Here is a 24,045-nt window from a genome sequence, read left to right as displayed (position 1 = left end):
ACTGTCCCGATATTTAATTTATTAAAACATATCAAAGCATTCTGGGGGGGAGAGGCCTTTACTCCAGAGACAGGCCAGTGAATAAACACAGGAGCTTATTCCCACTTCTATCAGTCACCTGCATCCCGCCCCCCCGCAGGAGGACACCCCCACCCCCAGAGCCTCTGTCTCTTTCCCCAACCCTCCTCCACCGAGCCCTGGGAAGAAACACAGAGCATGAGTGCGCAGCAAGATCCCACATACACAGTCTGAACAAGGCCAGATACAGAGTAATATTGTCAGGATTGGGGTCAAGTGAGTGGGAAATAAGGGAACCAGACACCTCCCTCTCTCTCCCTCTCCACATGAGACAGCCCCCCCACCCAGATCCTGTGCCTCTTCCCACCCCCTCACCGCAACCCCCCACAAACCTCACCTCTTGCTGTCTTCCTATTTTCCCCTCTCTCTCGCCAGACTTCTTCCCGTCTCTCTCTCTCTCTCTCTCCCCCCTCCCTGTCTCTCTCTCTCTGTTCCCCCCCCCCCCCCCCCCCCCACCGTGTCTCTCGCCACCGTCTCTCTGTTCCACCCCCCTCCATCGAATATTGTAATGAAGTTGCATATAAAAATCTGGTGTTTGCCCAATGTAAATATTGAAAAGAAATGCCGAGAAAATCAAAATAACCCATCCAGTATTGAGTCTTTCGAAAGCCTGTGTCTTTGGGATTTTAAACTGCAGAAAGCGGGCTGCAGAAGACAACTTTATAACATCTGTGTCCAAATCAGCAGCCAGAATCCCAGCAGCAAAATAGGTTCTGAATTGGACCAATGATTTTAACACAAGCTCTCAAACACACACACACACACACACAACCGATTACATTCAGATTGCAAGGTTGGTGACAGCCTCGAGCCACTCAAATTGCAGGAATACTGGGAGGGAATTCTAGGTGTTTAAACCCGGACGGGGGGGAAATAATGGGGAAAGAGGGACCTTGCTGCCTCTTTAGATTGAAGGAGGGAGAGTCTGATACTGAATGCTCCAGTAATATATACACCTTCATCACATCACCCTCCAAACACAAACCAACTCAGAAAGTATTCCAGACTGAAACAGCAGAAGAAAGTTCACACTTCCAACAGACACCTGGTATTATATTATTTGAGGGTGACTCTATTCTGGAATGATTTATTTCATTATTCCCGAGTGAGTTTGGTCATTGGAACAGCATTCTATTGGGGAGTTTATTCAGTTTGTTCCTTGTTTTAATAAGGTTGTCACCCCCCAGTCTAAATGAAAGAGCTGTTAGTTGTTCCTGATAGAGAGAGTGTTAGATCCTGCTTTAATTTACCAATTCCTCCCACACTCCAAAGATGTGCAGGTTCGGTGGACTGGCCGTGTTAATTTGACCCCAGTGTCAGGGGGGATCAGCAGGTTAAAAGTGCAGGGTTACGGGAATAAAGCCTGGGTGGGATTGTGGTCAGTACGGACTAGATGTCGGGATTCTATGTCTAAAACCAGTAGTTTCCTACTATCTCACGCACACTTAAGATTACGAGACGAGTTGTATCCTTTTGGCAGGTGTGGGGGGGGGGGGGGTTCCAAAATTGTGCAGCGTTGTATCAATATCTATAATTCCCCAATCACATCCCCCCTCCCTTAATCAATGAATGAATGATTCAAATTCAATGAAGATAATTGCACAGCAAGATCCCACTGGCAGTCCCACGATGGAGAAGGGCACCCCCCCCAAACTCTGTGTCTCTTTCCCCCAATACTCCTGAGACCCTCATACCCTCCACTCCCTCTCTGTTTAGCTCTACGTCCATTTCTCTATCTCTCTCCGCCTCCTCCCCCTCCCCAACCCTTCTCTCCTTCCCCCTCCCCAACCCTTCTCTCCTTCCCCCTCCCCAACCCTTCTCTCCTTCCCCCTCCCCAACCCTTCTCTCCTTCCCCCTCCCCAACCCTTCTCTCCGTCCCCCTCCCCAACCCTTCTCTCCGTCCCCCTCCCCAACCCTTCTCTCCGTCCCCCTCCCCAACCCTTCTCTCCGTCCCCCTCCCCAACCCTTCTCTCCGTCCCCCTCCCCAACCCTTCTCTCCGTCCCCCTCCCCAACCCTTCTCTCCGTCCCCCTCCCCAACCCTTCTCTCCGTCCCCCTCCCCAACCCTTCTCTCCGTCCCCCTCCCCAACCCTTCTCTCCGTCCCCCTCCCCAACCCTTCTCTCCGTCCCCCTCCCCAACCCTTCTCTCCGTCCCCCTCCCCAACCCTTCTCTCCGTCCCCCTCCCCAACCCTTCTCTCCGTCCCCCTCCCCAACCCTTCTCTCCGTCCCCCTCCCCAACCCTTCTCTCCGTCCCCCTCCCCAACCCTTCTCTCCGTCCCCCTCCCCAACCCTTCTCTCCGTCCCCCTCCCCAACCCTTCTCTCCGTCCCCCTCCCCAACCCTTCTCTCCTTCCCCTCAGTGCTTTCTGTTTAAAGTTCCGCTCATGGTCACAGTGCGAGGAATAGGGAGCTGGACCCACCTGTGTACACAGCAACATCCCACACACACACACACAACCTGGTGAGGGCCAGGTTAAATAAATGTTGTGGGTGAGGACTGCAGGAGCGTGTGTGGGGAATGGGATCCACACCTCTCCCTCTCTTTCCAAATTAAATTGACAACAATTCACACTGGGGTTTTCTCCCACATTTTGTTGAAAGATGAAATATCGATAGGAGTGTCTGGGAGGGGTGCAAGGATCGGCAAAAACACTGGAGGGACAGAGAAATTCTATACCATCCCATCTCTCATCTATACCATCTCCCATCCAAATAGGGTTGCACAGCAGCACAGTGGTTAGCACTGCTGCTTCATAGCTCCAGGGTCCTGGGTTCTATTCCTGTGCTTGGGTCAAAGAACAACACAGCACGGGAAACAGACCCAACGAGCCCGTGCTGCCATTTTAACATTGTGAGTTCACTCTTCCACCCATGACCCACGTCTATGCTTATGGCACTCCAGATTGAGGGGAGACTAATTTAGGGACAATTTGTTACACCAATCAACCTAAGAGCACATCTTTGGGGTGTGGGAGGAAACCGGAGAAAACCCATGCAAGCACAGGGAGAATGCGCAAACTCCCACACATACCGGCCCAAATCCATGTATTGTAAGGAAATTTGTACTCAATATGTAAGCATGTTAGTACTTAGAGAATTTGTACTGAACAATTGTACCTAAACTGGGTATGAAATACGGAATCACGGATAGTATTAGAGTGTCTTCCTTGAAGTAGAATTAGGATGGGTAAGTAGAATTGGGATGGGTAATCAAGTATAGTTGATAAGTAAGTAACCTAATATAATCAAGTGTAGCAAATGTGATCAGAGCAGGAGACCCAGAGAAGTAGTATAGCAGTTACTTATTAGCAAATGCAAACAGCAGTCACTTGGGGAGACAATGGGTACTATACAGCTGTCCAGCTTAATATATGATCGTAACAAGCAGGAAAGAATAAAGTGAGCATGTTTTTCTTCACATTCGGCCTAAGTCAGCTAAACCACTATTGTTGTACAAGCAGAGTCGTAAAGATAAGGGCAAAGGATGTAACTACCATGGTTTCGAGAGGAAAAGAGACGTAACAATGGGTGACCAATCTCAAGCAAGGTAAATAAGGGGTCAGTACAGAAACAATGGTGGCTAAACGAGGTCGCATTGTAAAGACGAGATAAGAATCTTGAGATATGGAGCTGAAATGTACATAAAAAGACTGTAAGCCGAGGGCTCTGTGGAGTGTTCCGGACCTCCCGGCTTTATTTCTCTTGTACTGGAAAATAAAGTCTACTGCTTGGAGGATTACAACTCAGACTCTCTGTTTCAATCGGGTTAAATAAGTTGTCGTCTTGGGGAACCACGACAAAATTGGTGCTGCGAGCAGGGTGTTGTGGGAAATCGCCCAGAAAATAGCATCTGGAAGGAGCAGCGGAGACGGTGGTCCGACTGGGGCTGGACATCCCAAAGCCGGCATTCTGACAGCAAGGTGAGCAGACTTATATTGCATGTAAATCCTTGTTGTCGGAAAAAGGGATCTCGAGGCCCGGCGCACCCGGCTCTCTGCTGGTCCTGGATCTCCCCAACCCAAAGAACATCCTGCATAGGTAAAACTAAATTGGGAAAAACATTTTGAGAGACTGAGTCTGATCTGAAGGGTAGAGTTTTGCATGCAAAGCGCGCTGCGAATACTGTGTTGTCTGTGAATGGGTAAAAAGTGCGACGCAAAAAGAACCGAACGCTAATCGATGCAACTAGGTTAAGTCAAGCGGTTTGGAGCGGGATTCCAGGTTACGACTTGCCCAAGGAGAGTAAGTGTAGGAAGGCCTGCCAGTCCGAACCTACCCAGGACCTCGGGGAAAAGACGTCAACCGAGAGGGAGAGAGATCTGTGAGAGATTGCTCTCTTACCTAATACGGTAGTTAAAACTAAGGGGAGGTTATGTGATGAGGGAGCAGAAAGAGTAGAGAGAAGTATGTCAATGGAACTGGGAACCCTGACATAGGCTTTTACTGAGGTGCGGGGTGAACGCTAATAGCAGTTATGTATTTGGAATTGTGCATGACTATATGACTGTTTGAGAGAGAAGGGGATTTGTCACGACATGAGACACCCATCAAATTTATTAGAGGCCAGTGAGCTCCCACCAGTAAAGGGTTAAAAAAAGAGACAAGCAGGCTGGCTCTGTATGGTACAGAGAGAGAGAGAGAGAGAGGGAGGGTGGAACTGTGTAATTGAGACCCTCAGGTGATGTAATAGGTATAGCCAATCAAAGTGAATTGCTTTAAGTTTACTAAATTATGCAGGGATCGGACAGAGATTTGAATTCTGCCAAGTGGGAAAGGTGGCATTACATTGCATCTTAAAGTTGTAAGGAGAGTTAACCATTTAGGCACACAGTAGATTTGATTTTGTACTTGCCTGTGTTGGTTACAAAGGCAGAGCTGTAGAAATAATTAAACATGTAGATTGCACATTAGAATGCTTTCAGTATTTCTTCGTGCATCTGTGTTCCAAGTGATGTTTTGTTTTATTGTACCAGAATTGTAAGAAGGTGCAAGGGTCTTGATTTAGTGAGGATATTTAATGGTGATAAAAATAAATCTTATTTTGGATTTTCTGAATCAGGCTTTAGTTAATTAAACTGCTGTACTTTGACTCACAATTAGTCTCAGAGGTATCTTTACCTACAAGAATTGGTGCTGAAACCTGGGATCTGTTTATGGGTCCGGTTGAATGGCCACAACCGGAGCTCCGGAATAGATTACCGAATTTAAGGGAGTGAATCAAAGTACAGTAGGTGCTCATCTGTGATGAAAGAGTGTGAGAGTGTGTGAGAGGTCTGAGCTGAGCACGTGCAAATAAGGAGGTGTCTGTCTTTACACCCAGCCTTAGACCAGTTGTTAAGAGGGGTAGCCCCCTATGCGAAGCTCAGAAGTTTGAAGTGAGTGTAAAGGCTAGAAAAGGATGCCTGGGATGTGATGTTCAGATGAGAGTAAGAAAGAATCTGTCTGAGAGATCGCCGGAGTAAAGAAAGATAGTGCCAGGACAGGGGGCTACGGGGAAGTGGATATCGGAACCCCGGTTAGAGTTACAAATACTGGCAGGGGAGTCGCAAGGGATAAGTGAACGGGGGACCGAGCCTGGAAAAACAGTACACCGAGTGATAATAACTATAATACCAAACTCTGACGAATTAAGCAATAAAGATCACGGCAGCGAGACGAGAGTACAAATAATGGCAAGCAAAGCTAAAACACCAGTGGAAATACTAGGGGACAAGTTCCCAGCCCTCAGAGGGGATATAGCACATATCTCTAAAAAATGGGCTAAAAGAACAAGTAAGACAAATACACAGTGGCCGGAGGAAGGCACCTGGTGCATAGAGAGGTGTGAGGATCAGAAGGGAATGATAAAGAACTATAAAATCAAGGATAGATCGAGCAAAAGAAGGGAGAAGCGAGAAAAGGAGTTAGAGATATTGGCGTTGTTCGAAGAAGAAGGGAGAGAGAGAAGAAGGGCATGGGGGAGGGGTAGGATGCAAATGCCAGTCCAAGCTCAGGAAAAAAAGGAACTGGAAGACCCAAACGTAGCCCCACCCCCATACCTGGAAGGGTCAAATCCCGTAGGACTGTACCCAGTTATATCAGGCACAATGAATTTTGAGGGAGATTTTGACGTGAAGCAAATGACAAAGGAACAGTGGGCACAGAAGGAGGATGAAAGGAGACAAGGTATTGAGGAAGAGACTAAGAGGATAGAAGAAAACCTGGATGGGTTAATTCAAAGGAGGAGGCAGTTAGAGGCAGAAGTAAACGCGGTAGAACTTTTTGAATGGGCAAAAAAGATAACAGAAGGAGAAGGAGACAAGAGGCACGAAAGAAGAGGGACTGGGGCCAGAAAAGAATGCGAGCAGAAAATGAGAGAGGATCTCCACGAATGTGAAAGTGAGATATCACAAGAAAAGATAGAAGGAAAGAGAGTCGGAGTGAGGAAAGAGGAAAAAGAGAAAGAAAGAAACAGAGAGGAAAAATGCTGGGAAATCCAGAGATGGGGAGACGAACGAAAATATGGGAGCATGGACATGGAAGCACCCAGAGAGAGAAAGAATGGAAGGAGGGACAGAAGAAAGTAGTGAAGAGGAGGAGAGACAGTCAGTGTTAAGGGGACGAAGAAAATCAATGCGGAAAAGACACCAACCTGTAAAATATCCAGCCGAGGAACGAAGGGAGAAAGGGATGTTCCCGGTGATTCTGAAGGGTGGCAGACTGCAATATATCCCTTGGTCAGGTCAGGACTTGCCTAATTTAATTAACGAATTACCCAATATTTTGGACGGAGCCGGGAGGTGGATTGGACAGCTGGAGGCTGGAATGATGGGAAAGAGGATAGCGCTGGGTGACATCAAAGCTCTCCTGACAAAAGTGTTAGGAATGGACCAAATGGCTGAAGTAATGAGACGTGCTGGCATCCCGACCGCAGCCTATGACCCGGATGTGGATGGAACACTAATGGACCCATACCGCCACGACATTTGGCAAGCACTACGGGATATGTACCCCAATCGGATGGATATAAAAACTCTGAGAGGGGAACCGTTGGGTGAGGAAGAGAATGCGGCCGTGTACATAGAAAACCAATTAAGAAGGTGGAGAAGGGACACGGAGAGGGACATTCTAACAGACCCGCTGACCAACTCCCTGTTCCGAGCCGCAATCCTAGCAGGCCTGCCGACTTCAGCTAAGGCAAGACTGGAAGAAGTGGTGGGCCTGGATTCGAAAAACTACCGAGAGTTTGTGGATTATGTTGCCCATGCAGTGGAGAGACACCGCAGGGAGGAAAAAATGCAGACAAACAGTTGAAGGAGATACAACGCAAACTCCTGCAAGCCCAGCTGGAAGAAATTAAAAGTAAGGAAAAGCTGAAAGTGAAAGAAGACCCCACACTCAAGAAAATAGCACCGATGGTGGTGAACCAAAAGACAGAGGAAATACCTGCACCGATGCTAGGGAGAAACGGAGATGGAGGCCAGCCCATCATAACCTATAACATTTCTGCCTTCCCGCTGTCCATGAACCCAGGAGGCTATGGCTTAAATTATCAACACCCTTATGCTTCACAAAATCAGACTGACTGGAATAGAAATGGGAAAGGACACGGAGGTGGTAGGCCACCCTATCAGAATCAGAGAGGACAGGGACAGGGAAATCAGCAGCTTCTAAGGCAGGGACCGCCGCCTGGCCCTCCAGGCGTATGCTGGGGGTGCGGGGAAGCAGGACATATAAAAAGAAACTGCCCACAGAACTCTTACAGGCAGGGAGAAAACCAGCAGCAGATAGGCCAGCAAATGCCATTGAATAACACCCCTGTGCTGCAGGGACCTGTGAATTTTCAGAGCTCCCTGTAGGGGGGCCCTGAGAACCCTGAAATGGTAGGACAGTACGTACAAATAACAGATACAGCAGATCAGGAACCCATAATTAGTGTTAGAGTAGGAGGGGTTGAGGTCCCCATGATGATAGACACCGGCGCCACGTGTACGTGCATACAAACAAAATATGCGAATCACCTACCATTATCAAACCAGTTTGTGAAAACTGTGGGGTTCTCGGGGAAAGTAACGTTAACTCAGATGACAACGCCGGTACCTGTCACCATTGGAAGCAAAACTACTCATGTACCTATATTAGTGTGTGATAGAACGCCATTAAATTTATTAGGAAGAGATGCAATCTTAGGTTTAGGATTAAAATTAGAATGTACAGAACAAGGAATTGATTTGATGGGAGTGTATTTACTCGGAGTGCCAGGGAAGGAAGGGGTTAATGTGTACTGGTTGGGAGACATAGAGGAGCAAGTTAAAAAACAGGTATGGGAAGTTTGGGGAGAGCTGATAGATACTTGGATTCCACAGGCCGAATGGCCAAGGACAGAACTACACAGCACAATGATATTTGATGAAGAACAGAAACCCGAGATACAGGAGAAATGGGAAAAGGAGGCAGGACGAGAACAGGAGATAAGGTCGGAAAGTATTTTAGTTGGCCCAGAGGGAGCGGCCCTCACGGTTGTGAGGAATGAATGGGTTAACAAATGGTTCTCTGTATCTGGGTCGGAACCACATGTTACATTAAAAGTGAATCCGGGACACAGATCAAAAGATCTAGGACCAATGGTACTGAGGGCACGGGAATTAGAATTTGTTCAGACAGAAAACGTAGATATTTGGACGTCCAGTAATGGACAAATGTTGAAGATAATCGTGGATGTTAAAATGATTGGGAAAACAAAACAGGTAAAAATAGAGGCAGAGATTGAGAAGCAGGAGCAGGAGTGGAGAGAGAGCTTAGAAAAGGATTTGAATTCCCTCCCACAGGAGTTGTGGTCCAGACAGGACACTGATGTAGGGAGGGTTAAAAATGCTAATCCAGTGGAAGTTAGACTAAAGACCGGACGACAAGGACCTTACAGACCACAGTATCCGATTAAGGCAGAAGCAATTGAAGGAATTAGAGGAACAATTAGGGGACTGATAGAAGCAGGGGTATTAAAGGAAACTCGGAGCAAGTGTAATACACCACTGCTACCGGTAAAAAAGGCGGACGGGGAAAAATGGAGATTGGTGCATGACTTGAGGGCAGTAAATGAGGTAGTGGAAGACATGCCAGTAGAGGTTCCCAACCCCTACACCCTGTTGACTAATATACCGCCTGAAAGCAGATGGTTCACTGTAGTAGACCTATGCTCAGCATTTTTTAGCGTGCCGCTAGCTCAAGAAAGCCAGTATCTCTTTGCATTTACATTTGAAGGGAAACAATACACGTATAACAGGATGCCCCAAGGATTCAAGCATTCCCCACATGCATTCAACCAGGTGTTGAGGGCAGATTTGGAGGGGATACAGTTGGAAGGAACATTAATACAGTATGTGGATGATTTATTATTATGCGCAGAGACAAGAGAGCAATGCAGGAAGGACAGTTTAAAACTATTGGAAAGATTAGCAGAAGGGGGTCATAAAGTATCCAGGAAAAAGCTGCAGTTGTGCCAGGAAAAAGTAGAATACTTGGGGAGAGAGATATCAGCAGGGCACAAGGGGATAGCTTCACAGCAAATAGAAGCAGTACTAAAAGTTCCGAAACCACAGACGGTGGGGCAAATGATGACATTTTTGGGAATGACAGGATTCAGTTCTGAATGGGTGGAAAGCTATGCAGAAAAAACACAGGCACTACGAAAGATAATGAAGGAGGCAGGGTGTGAAGAATTAAAAGCCAAACTAAAATGGGACAAAGATGCTTCAGAAGCATTTGAGAATATAAAGAAAGAAATGGCACAGGCACCAGCATTGGCTTTACCAATCTATGACAAACCTTTTGACTTATTTGTGAGTAACAGAGAAGCAGGGTTTGCTACAGCAGTGTTAATGCAGGAGAATTGCAAGGGCAGACGAAGGCAGGCTGTAGCATATTACAGCACCAAGCTAGACGACGTAGCAATGGGGTATCCTCCTTGCTATCAAGGTCTGGCAGCAGCTTGGTGGGCATACGAAAAAGCAGCCACAGTCACAATGGGGTATCCGATAAACATACATGTATACCACAAGGTAGCTGAATTGATTGAAAAAGGGAAATTTGTCCTGACGCCGTCAAGAATTCATCACTTTCAAATGTTGACCACATTCCCTGACATTACGATAGTGAAGTGTAATAGGGTCAACCCAGCTGATTATATGCCATTGCCACATGAGGGAGAGGAGCATGAGTGCATCAGAGAGACAAGAGCATATATGAAACTGAGGAAAGACCTGAAGGCTGATAGATTAGACACAGCAGGGAAGCGAACTCTGTATGTTGATGGTTCGTGCTATAGGGATCATATAGGAAATCACGCTGGTTATGCAATAGTTGAACAGAAGGGGGACACATTTGAGGTGATAGAGGCGAAAGAATGTGAGCAGCCATGCTCAGCTCAGTTGGCGGAGCTTAAGGCATTGACCAGAGCATGTGAGTTAGCAAACGGGGAAGCGGTGGAGATTTATACTGATTCAGCCTATGCCCACGGGGTCTGTCACCTATTTGGGGCAATATGGAGGCAAAGGGGATTTATGAAAAGCGGAGGAGGACCAATACTACACGAAGGTCAAATCAGAACATTAATACGGGCCATGATGAATCCAAGAGAACTAGCTATAATCAAGTGTCAGGCACATAAAAAGGGAACAGATAGCATTACACAGGGAAACTCCAAAGCCGATAAAGCAGCTAAAGAGGCATCAGGATGTGCCGAAGCTACGATAGCCCCGGTAGAAATAGCAAGATCGCATCCAGGGCCAGGTCAGGGAAACATCGAACCCCAAATTACATTAGAAGATGTAGCCCAAGCGCAGAAAGAAGCCTCTGTGGCTGAACAGACAATGTGGAAGGATAGGGGAGCCTTGCAGGGACAGCAAGATAAAATATGGAGAAATGGGGAGGGGTTGATCATAGCACCCACACCGCTACTAACCGTACTAATCAGCGAAGCACATGGGGTTGATCACTGCGCAAGGGGGGAAGTGACCAGAAAGATCAAAAAAGAAGGATTTTGGTCCCCATATCTACAGAACTCAATTGATTACATACTAAGTCAGTGTGAGGTGTGTGCTCAGAATAATATCAGAAAGGGCATTACTGCCCCAATAGGGCACATACCCATTCCCGAAGGACCCTTCAAACACTTATGCATGGATTATGTGGATATGGGAAAGGTGGTAAGAGGGAAAAGATATATGCTGGTGATTATTGACAGATTCAGTAGATGGATAGAAGCAACGCCATCCAAAGATCAAGGATCTGGAACGGTAATTAACTTCCTGTCAAAAGAAATTATCCCAAGGTTTGGCATACCCATGCAATTAAGTTCCGACAATGGGTCTGCTTTTATCGGAAGGGTGCTGAGAGAGACTCTCTCAGCATTACGGATAAAGCAGAAATTTGGATGTGTGTATCATCCTCAGTCCCAGGGAATGGTGGAGAGGGCAAACGGAACTCTTAAGGCTAAAATAAGTAAGATTTGCAGCGAGACAGGGAAAAACTGGATAGATGCTCTGCCATTGGCTTTAATGCAGTACAGAAGTCAGGAAAACAGAATCACACATTTGAGTCCGCACGAAATGATGACAGGAAGAGTAATGCCGGTACCAAAGATCAGGGGGGCAGGGGGCCCCTCATTGGAGTGCTTAGATCAGGACACAAGAGAGTATATACAGCAATTAACTATTATACATAGAACTATATTTGAACAGGAAAAAGCCAAGGAAGAGGAGAGTCCTGCAGCAGAACACCAGATCAAACCTGGAGATCGAGTATACATCAGGAAGTTTCGAAGGCGTTGGAACGAACCGAGGCGAGAGGGACCGTTTGAAGTGACCAAAGTTTCTCCCACGGCGATACAAGTAGAAGGCAGTACATTGTGGTATCACTTAAACCATTGCACCAGAACGGTACCAGGGGCAGGGGAGAGAAGGGAGGTTGAAAACATCCATCATCTGGATTTGAGTAGCAGTGAGGAAGAAGTAGAACTACACAGGGGGAATCTTGGGGAACAGAGACAGAGCCAAAACAGAAAAAAAGGAGCGGAGGATGGTGAAAGTGGTTCTGTGCATGAGCTGGCTGATGATGCAAGTGTCCAGCCTGGACTTGTTAGCCAAAGCACCAAGGGAGGTGGGGAAGGGGAAGGGGCCTCTTTCCCCACCTGGGATTTGGAAACTATTTCCCTCCGGGACTTCCTTGACCCACAGTAAAGGAAAATGGAGTGTAGAGAGCATAGATATGCAGAATCGGGGAGATAGGGGAATAAAACAAGTAAGACACAAGCGATCAGTGAGCACAAATACTATTTGGGAGAAAGCGCAGAGAAACAAATGGTGGAAGTGGGCTGAGTATACGGGCTGGAAGAACACTGATGGGAAAGAGTGCGTGGTATGCGCATCAGAGAGTCCCCGCATTCAAGTAATCGATATACCATGGGGATCAGGGGAATGTAGAATCTGGCAACAGAATTGGAAACAAGAAAACTGCAGGAAAACATATACGACCTACCCGTACACTTACACTGTAGGAAACCAGACAATTACTGTACAAATGGTAAACTGCACGGGAACCTCATGCGATGATCTTTGTAAGGGGAAAATGCCAGTGTGCCAGTACCACTGCATTTTATATGCCGGAGTAGGGAATGGCACATATAACGTAGCTTCAAGGTGCCCGCAGTGGCCACGAATAACGATGGATGAGACCCCTGACCAGTGGCGGATAGACCCTGATTTACAGGTCCAAGATTGTTACTGGAGAGAGGATAGTAAGGGAACCGATTTAGGGGAATATACTGGAAGATGTGAGAGGATATGGGATGTGACTGATATTCGTAGCTTGTATGTCCCACAGAAAGGGGGAACCCCACCTCCCCCGAGGGTACTGGATATACAGGTAAAACAATTGGCCGACCTTTGGTGGTTCTGTGGCCCAAAGAAAGGGTTGTTGGCACGGTTACCACCCAACTGGAAGGGATTGTGTGCCCGAGTTATGTTAGCCCAGAGCACTGTAATATTGCCAGTAAAAGAAGAAATCAAATCCCGAAAGGTTAAGAGAGCATATACCCCTGACCCTGAGGTAAAGCTGGACGCGATTGGACAGCCTCGAGGCATTCCTAATGAGTTTAAGGCAAGAAATGAGATAGCTGCTGGATTTGAATCTATTTTTGTGTGGATCACACCCAGCAAGAATAGTGAATGGATTAATTACATCTACTATAATCAACAGAGGTTTATCAATCATACAAATGATGCCCTGGAGGCATTGGGAGAGCAGCTGGACGCGACTAGCAAAATGGCCTGGCAGAATCGACAGGCATTAGATTGGCTTCTGGCAGAAAAAGGAGGAGTGTGTGTTATGTTTGGGGACCAGTGTTGCACATTTATCCCTAATAACACTGACCCAGAGGGGTCATTCACACAGGCCATGAATAAGCTGAAAAATCTCAGGAGAGAGGTGAAGGAGAATGCTGGGTTCGGGCATGGGGTATGGAATTGGCTGGACAATATGTTAGGAAGATGGGGGGCCTGGTTTGCTAAAGCTGGAGTTGTGACAGCCATGACAATAACCATCCTGGGATTAATATTTTGCTGTTTTTTACCTGTCTTGAGATCCCTCCTTGCCAGATTGGCAGTGCGACAAATGGTGACACAAGTAACAGGCAACCCACGTTCGGGAGGAACAACTAAGGAATGGGGAAACATTGAACTGCCCCCGCTGGATGAATTCACAATGACCCTGGTTGAAATTGAAACTTGTCAATTTGCGAAATAGCTGCACTAGTGGAGGATCGTTCTACAACCTCACCGATGCCTACGGAGACCAAGAGACTTAGCCTGTACACAGGAATCAGTCTTTTTCCCTTCCCTAGACAAGGGTGGGAAGGTTTTTGGCTGATGACTGTTAGGAGCAGGCAATCTGGGGGAGCAACCTAAAAATTCGGACTTTTGCTAGACAGGCCATGATAAGACTAGAATGGGGACATTAATCCCTGACCAAAATACTCGGCTCCCCCACGTTGCCTACAAGTGTAATTAAATATGTGCATGTGAACGGGGTCAAACAGGGGGACTATCTGCGATGGCCTTGATAATTGGAATGAGACTAGGGGATAGTCTCAAAGGGGGGATATGTAAGGAAATTTGTACTCAATATGTAAGCATGTTAGTACGTAGAGAATTTGTACTGAATAATTGTGCCTAAACTGGATATGAAATACGGAAGCAAGGATAGTATTAGAATGTCTTCCTTGAAGTAGAATTAGGATGGGTAGGATGGGTAATCAAGTATAGCTGATTTGTAACCTAATATAATCAAGTGTAGTAAATGTGATCAAAGCAGGAGGCCCAGAGCAGCAGTATAGCAGTTACTTACTAGCAAATGCAGCCAATAGTCCCTTAGGGGACAATGGACACAACCCATCTGTCCAGCTTGAGATTGACCGTAATAAAACGAAAGTAATAAAGTGAGCATGTTTTCTTCACATTCGGCCTAAGTCAGCTAAACCACTATTAGTGTACAAGCAGAGTCGTAAAGATAAAAGCAAGGGATATAACCACCATGGTTTCAAGAAGAAAAGAGAGGAAACAGGGGGTGATCAATCTCAAGCAAGACAGATAAAGGGTCAGTGGGTCGTAAAAGCGAGATAAGGATCTTGAGGTATGGAGCTGAAATGTGCTTAAAAAGACTGTAAGCCGATGGCTCGATGGAGTGTTCCGGACATCCCGGCTTTATTTCTGTTGTACTGGAAATAAAGTCCATTGCTTGGAGGATTACAACTCAGACTCTCTGTTTCAATCGGGTTAAATAAGTTGTCGTCTTGGGGAACCACGACAATCTCTTCCCACACTTGGAGCAGGTGAATGGTCTCTCCCCGGTGTGAACCCGCTGATGTACAGTGAGATGAGATGATCGCCTGAACCCAGTCCCACAGTGAGAGCATCTGAATGGTTTCTCATCAGTGTGAACTTGTTGATGGGACACCAGCTCCTGAGAGGTTTTAAAACATTTCCCACAGTCCAGACACTTAAACGGTCTCTCATCAGTGTGACCTCTTTGGTGTGTAATTAGGATGGATGAATTAACAAATCCCTTCCCACACTGGGAGCAGGTGAATGGTCTCTGCCTGGTGTGAATTTGCCGGTGTGTCAGCAGGGTGGATTTGTGAGTGAATCCCTTTCCGCACTCAGAGCAGGTGAATCGCTTCTCCCTGGTGTGAACTCGCTGGTGGGTCAGCAGCGTGGATGATTGAGTGAATCCCATCCCACACACAGGGCAGGTGAATGGTCTCTCCCCAGTGTGAATTAGTTTGTGTTTAATCAGGGTGGATGACTGAGTGAATCCCTTCCCACAGTCAGAGCAGGTGAATGGCCTCTGCCCAGTGTGTGTGCGCTGGTGATTTTGCAGGGTGGATAACTTAGTGAATCCCTTCCTGCAGTCCGAGCAGGTGAATGGCCTCTCCCCGGTGTGGCCACGCTGATGGGTTTCCAGCTGGGATGGGTAATTGAATCCCTTCCCACAGACCCCACATTTCCACAGCTTCTCCCCATCATGACTGCATTTATGTTTTAACAGGCCAGATGACTGGTTGAAGCCTTGTCCACACACAGAACACGAGTATGGTTTCTCCTCACTGTGAACGGTGCTTTTTCCATCCATGTCCAAAATCCAATGATATTCCGATTACGAAAAATTAGGCGACTCTGTGAGATCCTGATGTGGAGTTTAGTTTCAGTTTCCCAACTGCAAATCCTAATCTTCTAAGAAACGATGAAACTGATTTAAAACAGAAAAAATGTGACTGAGAGAGAACACACAAAAACAGGTTGTGAAATTGGGTTGAATGAATGGGGTCACTTGTGGGGCTGGCATTAAGAAAAAGTGACCATGAAAGCTGCTGGATCGTCATAAAAACCCAACTGATTCGCTCATGTGCTTCAGGGAAGGAAACCTGCCACCTGGTCTGGACTGACACATAAACCAATATCTACTGGAGGGGTGAGAGGGAGGTGGAAGAAGCAGAGGGTGAAGGAGGGGGTTTCTCTACATCTACATCCTGACCAGAACTCTGACAGAATCTCCCACTCTCTCAACCTCCACCATTAGCTGGACCAGGGTAGTAGGTGCATGTGAAGATCATCACCTTCTAATTCCTGTCCAACTCATACAACATCCGGAGTTGTCTGACATCAATTACAGAAGTTTCCAGCATTTAAATATCAGGAAGACTGGAGTTACTGTCTACAGTCCCCACTACAAACTTCACCACCCTCACACCTGACTTCACCCTCTCCATGTTAAATGTCTGAAGCTGAACTAAGTTGTTCACAACCATGATGTCTTACTTGAGAAGACTTTTAGACCACATATCCACATCATCGCCAAAATTATCTACTTCCACCTCAGTAACATCCCCCAACTCTGCCTTAGCCTCAGTCAACCAAAGAATCTCTGCAATGCAGAAGGAGGCCTTTTGGCCCATAAAGCCCACACCAACAACAATCCCACCTAGGCTCTATCCCCATAGCCCCATGTATTTACCCTGACACTAAGGGGCAACTTAGCATAGCCAACCAACCTAACCCACATACTTTTGGAGTATGGGAGGAAACCGACACAGACACGGGGAGAATGTGAAGACTCCAACAGACAGTGATTCATGCTGGGAATTGAACCCAGGTCCCTGGCACCGTAAGGCAGCAGTGCTAACCACTGTGCCACCATGTTGCTGCAGAAACCATCATCCATTCTTTTCTTACCTCTAGACTAAACAATTTCAATACAGTTTCAACTGGCTTCCAACATTAAGCAACCCCCTCCAAACCATCCTAAACTGCTCATATGCTTACTCACACCAAATCATGTTCACCCATCGCCCCTATGCTTGCTGATCTACAAATGATTTCTTTTAAGAAGCATCAGAATTTGAAAGTTCTTATCTTTGTTTTCCTCCATGGTTACAATCATTCTTGTGTCAGTAATCTTCTCCAGCCTCACACTCCTCTGAGATCTCTACTGTAATATAATTCCTCTTGAGCATTCTCAGTTTTAATCGTTGTACCATTACAAACTATCCTTCCAGTTGCACAGGCCACAAGCTCTGCAATCTCTTCTTTAAATCTCTCTGCCTGTCCATCACTTCTGCTTTCTTTAAAACCCACCTCTTTGACGAAACCTTTGGTCACCTGTCCTAATATGGCTCAGTATCAAGTGTCACTTCTGAGAAACTGTCTGGGGCTGTTTTATTATGTTAAAGACACAATATGAATATAAACGATTGCAACTGCCCTGATATCGTTGTTCTCATCAGTCAGAAATTGGAAGTTGAAGGGTGCAGCAGTTAAATAGTCAAGTTGTTCACATTCTGTCACTGGCAATTCCAAACCATCGCCCCAAACAAATATGGCGGACGCGCCTGCGTCCTGCTGCTATGCCCCGATAAAGATGGTGGACGCGCATGCGCCCTCCTGTTATGCCCCAATAAAGATGGCCCTGATTAACCCGGGTCTGTAACTGGGAGAATGCTGAGGCCCTGCTCTGCGCAAAGGGCTAGGACCATCCTCTGATATCGGTAGGTTCTTTTTAAGGGTCCGCGGTTCACGTAACATGTTTACGAAACCTTTCCAAACCCCCGCCTGGTCCATCGCGTCCTCCGCCCCGCCATTCCCACCTTTACTGATGGTGGGTCCGAGAATCTCTCCATCGCCATTAACCACACTGCGCATGCTTCACACAGTCCCGCCCCTCACTCACTCCGATTGGTCGGAGGACCAGCTGTTCCCTCGCAGTCGTCCATCTTCTTCTTCTCCTCCTATTGGCCCCGGAGCTGCTGTCAATCAGTCCCTGGGCATTGTGAGGTATCGGGTGAGAGGTCAGTGCGGGCAGGGGGCGGGGTTTACACTGACCATTCTCCACTCTCACTATCCGCCGCTTCCGGCTTCTCCCCACAAACCATCTCCAGCAAAGAGAGAAGGGGACACACTGACTTAGTGGTAGTGTTACTGCACACTATTCTGGGGATAAGGCTTCAAATCCCTTCAATTAATACAATCTGCAATTTAAAGTTAGATTCAGTGATGGTAATCATAAGATCCCTACAATTGAGAAGAAGGCCATTGAGTCTGCACTGTCCTCAATCCCATGTAGGCCCTATTCCCATAACCCCACACATTTACTCTGCTAATCCCCCTGACACTAAGGTCAATTTAACATGGGCAATCAAGCTAACTTGCAAACCTTTGGACTGGGAGGAAACCGGACTACCCGAGGAAACCCACGTAAACATAGGGGGAAAGTGCAAACTCCACAAGCTGGGAATTGAACCTGGGTCCCTGATACTGGAGGCAAACCCATTGTGAACGCCAGCTGACTAAGGCTGCTCTGAGAAAATCTCCACACACACAGTTCTGGATACAAGGTTAGAGTCATAGGGGTTTACAGCATGGAAACAGGCCCTTCGGCCCAACTAGTCCATGCCATCCTTTTTGTTTAAACCCTTAAACTACTCCCAATTGCCTGCATTTGGCCCATATCCCTCTATACCCATCATACCCATGTAACTGTTACTGTTAACTTCTGTTATTCTGTCTGGTCAGTCAAAGTGATTCAGATTCATGTTTTTCACAAGTAATGAATGAAATTATGCTCAATTTGTTATTTTGTTAAAATTGATTATTTTTGTTAAAAGGATCGCAAAAGAATACCAAAACTTAATTTGGATTTCCAGGGAGGAAGAGTGTGTGGGATGGGGATATACGATTTGAATTGTTTGTTCAAAATGTAACTGTCATTGGTTACATTTGTAAACTCCATTGACAACATATTAGAAGCTGAGGATTTGTGGAGAAAATATTTCATTTAGGATCAATTCAGGATCAAATTAATTTGGGGGAATGAAAGTGGAAAACATTCCACCAAAAGAGAACTATCTGTTCGGAATTTCTACCTTATAATGACAGTGATGACTTTTTAAACTCCTTCATCAGGTTATTAGAAGCAGAGGATTTGGAGATGGGAAACGTAAACCAAACATCACATTAGCATTGATTCTTAGTGAATTGAATTGAGAGTATCATTGGTCTTTGAATGTGAAGGAAGATTGTTTTAACAAATTGCATAGCCTATAAAATATTGCAACATTTGAAGCAGAGAGAATCCACGTGTACTGTGTACGAAGCTTGAACTGGTCAACCAACCTGGAGAGAAACAAGGATGTCGGCAACGTGGAGAAACCATGTAAATGTGGGGATTGTGGAAAGGGATTCAAATACCCATCCCTGCTGGAAATTCATCGACGCAGTCACACTGGAGAGAAGCCATTCACCTGCTCCGTATGTGGGAAGGGTTTCACTCAGTCAACCACTCTGCTGAGACACCAGCGATTTCACACAGGGGAGACACCGTTCCCCTGTTGTGTGTGTGGGAAGGGATTCACTCAGTCATCTGAGCTTCTGGTACACCAGAGAGTTCATACTGGAGAGAAGCCATTCACCTGTCCTGTTTGTGAGAGAGGATTCACTCAGTTATCCCAGCTGCTGACACACCAGCGAGTTCACAGTGGGGAGAGGCCATTCACCTGTTCTGTGTGTGAGAAGGGATTCACTAATTCATCAAACCTTCTGACGCACCAGCGAGTTCACACTGGTGAGAGACCATTCATTTGTTCCATGTGTGAGAAAGGGTTCACAACGTCATCCAACCTTCTGACACACCAGCGAACTCACACCCGGGAGAAACCATTCACCTGTTCAATGTGTGAGAGGGGATTCAGTCAGCTAGCCCATCTGCTGACACACCAGCAAGTTCACAAGTGACTAAAGGGTTTGGATTCCACTGATGTTGCTGGTGTTCATCATACCCAGGGTGGATCCTTGTTCATGCTGACGTTTCAAGTTTGTCTCTCTGATGTTACCAAATATAGTACGGGCTGGAGTTTAGGATTCTAGTTAATCAGCTGCTTACGTTCTTGGGCCTCTAGTCTCCCTTTAAGAGTGTGTGTCTGCAATCATTCCCCTGAATTCAGAGAATTCCACCAGCAATCATTTTGCTACAAATATTAAACTTTTACTTCAATCCTAAATTGATCTTCAGGACAAGCTCCACAAATCACTGTCTGAGAGGCTCCACTAATGAACATCTCCAATCAGAAAGTGCTGATCAATCCTTGCTGATAATTCTTACTGACTTCTACATTATACACAGTGATACCTCCATTATCCACCAGAAAGAAGGGGGATGGGAGTTGGTGGAGAATTGAGAGTCTCCAAATGTTACCCCTCCAGTTTGGTACAGAAATCCCCTCAGCTCAAGAATGAAGACAGGTCCAATTGAAATAATTAACTTTTGTATATTCTTTCTGAGAAAGAGGCTACATTATAATCAGACAGGAGGGGATTTGGTGTCAATCTTTTTGACTCAACAAGTAAACTAAATCAAATTAACTGGGGAGGGGATTGGTGTCAGTGACTGGGGTTAGTTTATATCAGACAGGAGGAGATTGGTGTCGGTGACTGTGGGGTTGGTTTATATCAGACAGGAGGAGATTGGTGTCAGTGAGTGTGGGGTTGGTTTATATCAGGCAGGAGGAGATTGGTGTCGGTGACTGTGGGGTTAGTTTATATCAGACAGGAGGGGATTGGTGTCGGTGACTGTGGGGTTGGTTTGTATCAGACAGGAGGAGATTGGTGTCGGTGACTGTGGGGTTGGTTTATATCAGACAGGAGGAGATTGGTGTCGGTGACTGTGGGGTTGGTTTATATCAGACAGGAGGAGATTGGTGTCAGTGAGTGTGGGGTTGGTTTATATCAGGCAGGAGGAGATTGGTGTCAGTGACTGTGGGGTTGGTTTATATCAGGCAGGAGGAGATTGGTGTCGGTGACTGTGGGGTTAGTTTATATCAGACAGGAGGAGATTGGTGTCAGTGAGTGTGGGGTTGGTTTATATCAGACAGGAGGAGATTGGTGTCAGTGACTGTGGGGTTAGTTTATATCAGACAGGAGGAGATTGGTGTCAGTGACTGTGGGGTTGGTTTGTATCAGACAGGAGGAGATTAGTGTCGGTGACTGTGGGGTTGGTTTATATCAGACAGGAGGAGATTGGTGTCGGTGAGTGTGGGGTTAGTTTATATCAGACAGGAGGAGATTGGTGTCGGTGACTGTGGGGTTGGTTTATATCAGACAGGAGGAGATTGGTGTCAGTGACTGTGGGGTTGGTTTATATCAGACAGGAGGGGATTGGTGTCAGTGAGTGTGGGGTTAGTTTATATCAGACAGGAGGAGATTGGTGTCGGTGACTGTGGGGTTAGTTTATATCAGACAGGAGGAGATTGGTGTCAGTGACTGGGGTTGGTTTGTATCAGACAGGAGGAGATTGGTGTCGGTGACTGTGGGGTTGGTTTATATCAGACAGGAGGAGATTGGTGTCAGTGACTGTGGGGTTGGTTTATATCAGACAGGAGGAGATTGGTGTCAGTGACTGTGGGGTTGGTTTGTATCAGACAGGAGGAGATTGGTGTCAGTGACTGTGGGGTTAGTTTATATCAGACAGGAGGAGATTGGTGTCAGTGACTGTGGGGTTGGTTTGTATCAGACAGGAGGAGATTGGTGTCAGTGACTGTGGGGTTGGTTTATATCAGACAGGAGGAGATTGGTGTCGGTGACTGTGGGGTTGGTTTATATCAGACAGGAGAAGATTGGTGTCGGTGACTGTGGGGTTGGTTTATATCAGACAGGAGGAGATTGGTGTCAGTGACTGTGGGGTTGGTTTGTATCAGGCAGGAGGAGATTGGTGTCAGTGACTGTGGGGTTGGTTTATATCAGGCAGGAAGAGATTGGTGTCAGTGACTGTGGGGTTGGTTTGTATCAGACAGGAGGAGATTGGTGTCGGTGACTGTGGGGTTGGTTTGTATCAGACAGGAGGGGATTGGTGTCAGTGACTGTGGGGTTGGTTTGTATCAGACAGGAGGAGATTGGTGTCGGTGACTGTGGGGTTGGTTTGTATCAGACAGGTGGAGATTGGTGTCGGTGACTGTGGGGTTGGTTTGTATCAGACAGGAGGAGATTGGTGTCGGTGACTGTGGGGTTGGTTTATATCAGACAGGAGGGGATTGGTGTCGGTGAGTGTGGGGTTAGTTTATATCAGACAGGAGGAGATTGGTGTCGGTGACTGTGGGGTTGGTTTATATCAGACAGGAGGAGATTGGTGTCGGTGACTGTGGGGTTGGTTTATATCAGACAGGAGGAGATTGGTGTCAGTGACTGTGGGGTTAGTTTATATCAGACAGGAGGAGATTGGTGTCGGTGACTGTGGGGTTGGTTTATATCAGACAGGAGGAGATTGGTGTCAGTGACTGTGGGGTTAGTTTATATCAGACAGGAGGAGATTGGTGTCAGTGAGTGTGGGGTTGGTTTATATCAGGCAGGAGGAGATTGGTGTCAGTGACTGTGGGGTTGGTTTGTATCAGACAGGAGGAGATTGGTGTCGGTGACTGTGGGGTTGGTTTATATCAGGCAGGAGGAGATTGGTGTCGGTGACTGTGGGGTTGGTTTATATCAGACAGGAGGAGATTGGTGTCGGTGAGTGTGGGGTTGGTTTATATCAGACAGGAGGAGATTGGTGTCGGTGAGTGTGGGGTTGGTTTATATCAGACAGGAGGAGATTGGTGTCGGTGACTGTGGGGTTGATTTATATCAGACAGGAGGAGATTGGTGTCGGTGACTGTGGGGTTGGTTTATATCAGACAGGAGGAGATTGGTGTCGGTGACTGTGGGGTTGGTTTGTATTGGATATGAAGAGATTGGTGTCATCCGGCATGAAGAGATTCCACCTTCCCTGTAACCAATCCCAATGTGCCAGGAATCTAAAACTCTCCTTGCACCATGTCTTCAGCCTTGCTTTGATCTGCTCTATCCTCCTCCTCCTGTATTTACCAGCACGTGACGCTGGGGTTGATCAGATTTATTGTCTGAAGTTCTGCTTGCTGCTCTCTTTCCAGATCCCAAAGATCTGACGGCAGGACCGGGACTCCATAACATCCGTGTGTTTTCCTTTTTATTGTACGGATATTATCCCAGTTTTCTGGAGACCAAACTGGAGATGTAAATTCAGACATGTCAGGAATCACAAGTCTTAAAGTGGGAAGGTTCGGGAAATACTCAGATGTTCAGTCTCCATTTATGAAGGGAGGCATGAAGTGTTGCCACACAGGAACACACACTGGGGACAGGCCATTCACCTGCTCCAGCTGTGGGAAGTGATTCGCCAGTTCATTCAACTTTCTGAGACACCAGTAAGTTCACCCTGGGGAGAAGTTGTTTACCTGCTGTGTGTGGGAAGGGATTTGCTCAGTCAAACACCCTGGTTAGATACTAAGCAAGTTCTCAAGTGACTACAGGAGTTGGATTAAACTGTTATTGCTGCTGTTAATCACATTTGTCACTAAACCAGCCTCAAAAACTTCAAGCAAAATCAGAAATGTTGTAGTTTAGGATGCAATGAGAGGAAAGAAATGTTTGTATTTTTAACTCTGTACGCATATTAGCAACTTGTTCAGTCCACAACAGAATTCAGTGGGTTCACAGATGCAGGCAAACATAGTTAATCACCATCTGAAACACATCTAGTAATACTGATTGAATTATAGAATCCCTATAGTGCAGAAGGAGGCCATTCCCACCCAAGCCCTAGTCCCGTAACTCCACACATTTACCCTGCTTATCCCCAAACACAAGGGTCAATTTGACATGGCCAATCCACCTAACCAGCTCCTCATTAGACTGTTTATGTCTCATAAAGACAGACAGAAGTGATACTGCAACTGAATGAGAGGAAATGGCGCACAATGGTGCAAAACCATCTTTTTAAAATTATCATTATAAAGAAATAGGAAAAATCACTCAGGCAGATGAGGAAATCGAGACTCAGATGAGATCTGCTAGACTTTCCTTTAGATGAATGTGATTTAGGC

At 46.5% G+C, this 24,045-nt stretch overlaps 2 protein-coding genes across 2 annotated transcripts in view; one reads left to right on the top strand and one right to left on the bottom strand.

The window, feature by feature from the left end:
* The window catches only part of LOC145362443 (uncharacterized), a 44,514-nt gene extending 28,098 nt beyond the window's left edge, over positions 1-16,416 (bottom strand). Inside the window, exons 1-2 of the mRNA XM_080218469.1 lie at positions 16,359-16,416; positions 14,914-15,766 (exon numbers count right to left, since the gene is read on the bottom strand). Of these exons, the coding sequence (XP_080074595.1) occupies positions 14,914-15,766; positions 16,359-16,416 (911 nt within the window). The remainder of the gene's footprint in view (positions 1-14,913; positions 15,767-16,358) is intronic.
* Positions 16,417-17,687: 1,271 nt separating this feature from the next.
* Positions 17,688-19,894, top strand: LOC145362442 (uncharacterized). Its single transcript, XM_080218468.1, has 2 exons — positions 17,688-17,952; positions 19,218-19,894. Exons 1-2 carry the CDS (start codon positions 17,688-17,690, stop codon positions 19,892-19,894), a joined length of 942 nt encoding a protein of 313 aa, XP_080074594.1.
* Positions 19,895-24,045: the final 4,151 nt, after the last annotated feature.

Source organism: Carcharhinus amblyrhynchos, unplaced genomic scaffold (assembly GCF_965287045.1).
Source record: "Carcharhinus amblyrhynchos unplaced genomic scaffold, sCarAmb.v2.hapA scaffold_38, whole genome shotgun sequence".
In the NCBI taxonomy this organism is placed as follows: Eukaryota; Metazoa; Chordata; class Chondrichthyes; order Carcharhiniformes; family Carcharhinidae; genus Carcharhinus; species Carcharhinus amblyrhynchos.
The sequence above is the reverse complement of the archived record's forward strand: the minus strand, read 5'-3'. Positions and strand labels throughout refer to the sequence as shown.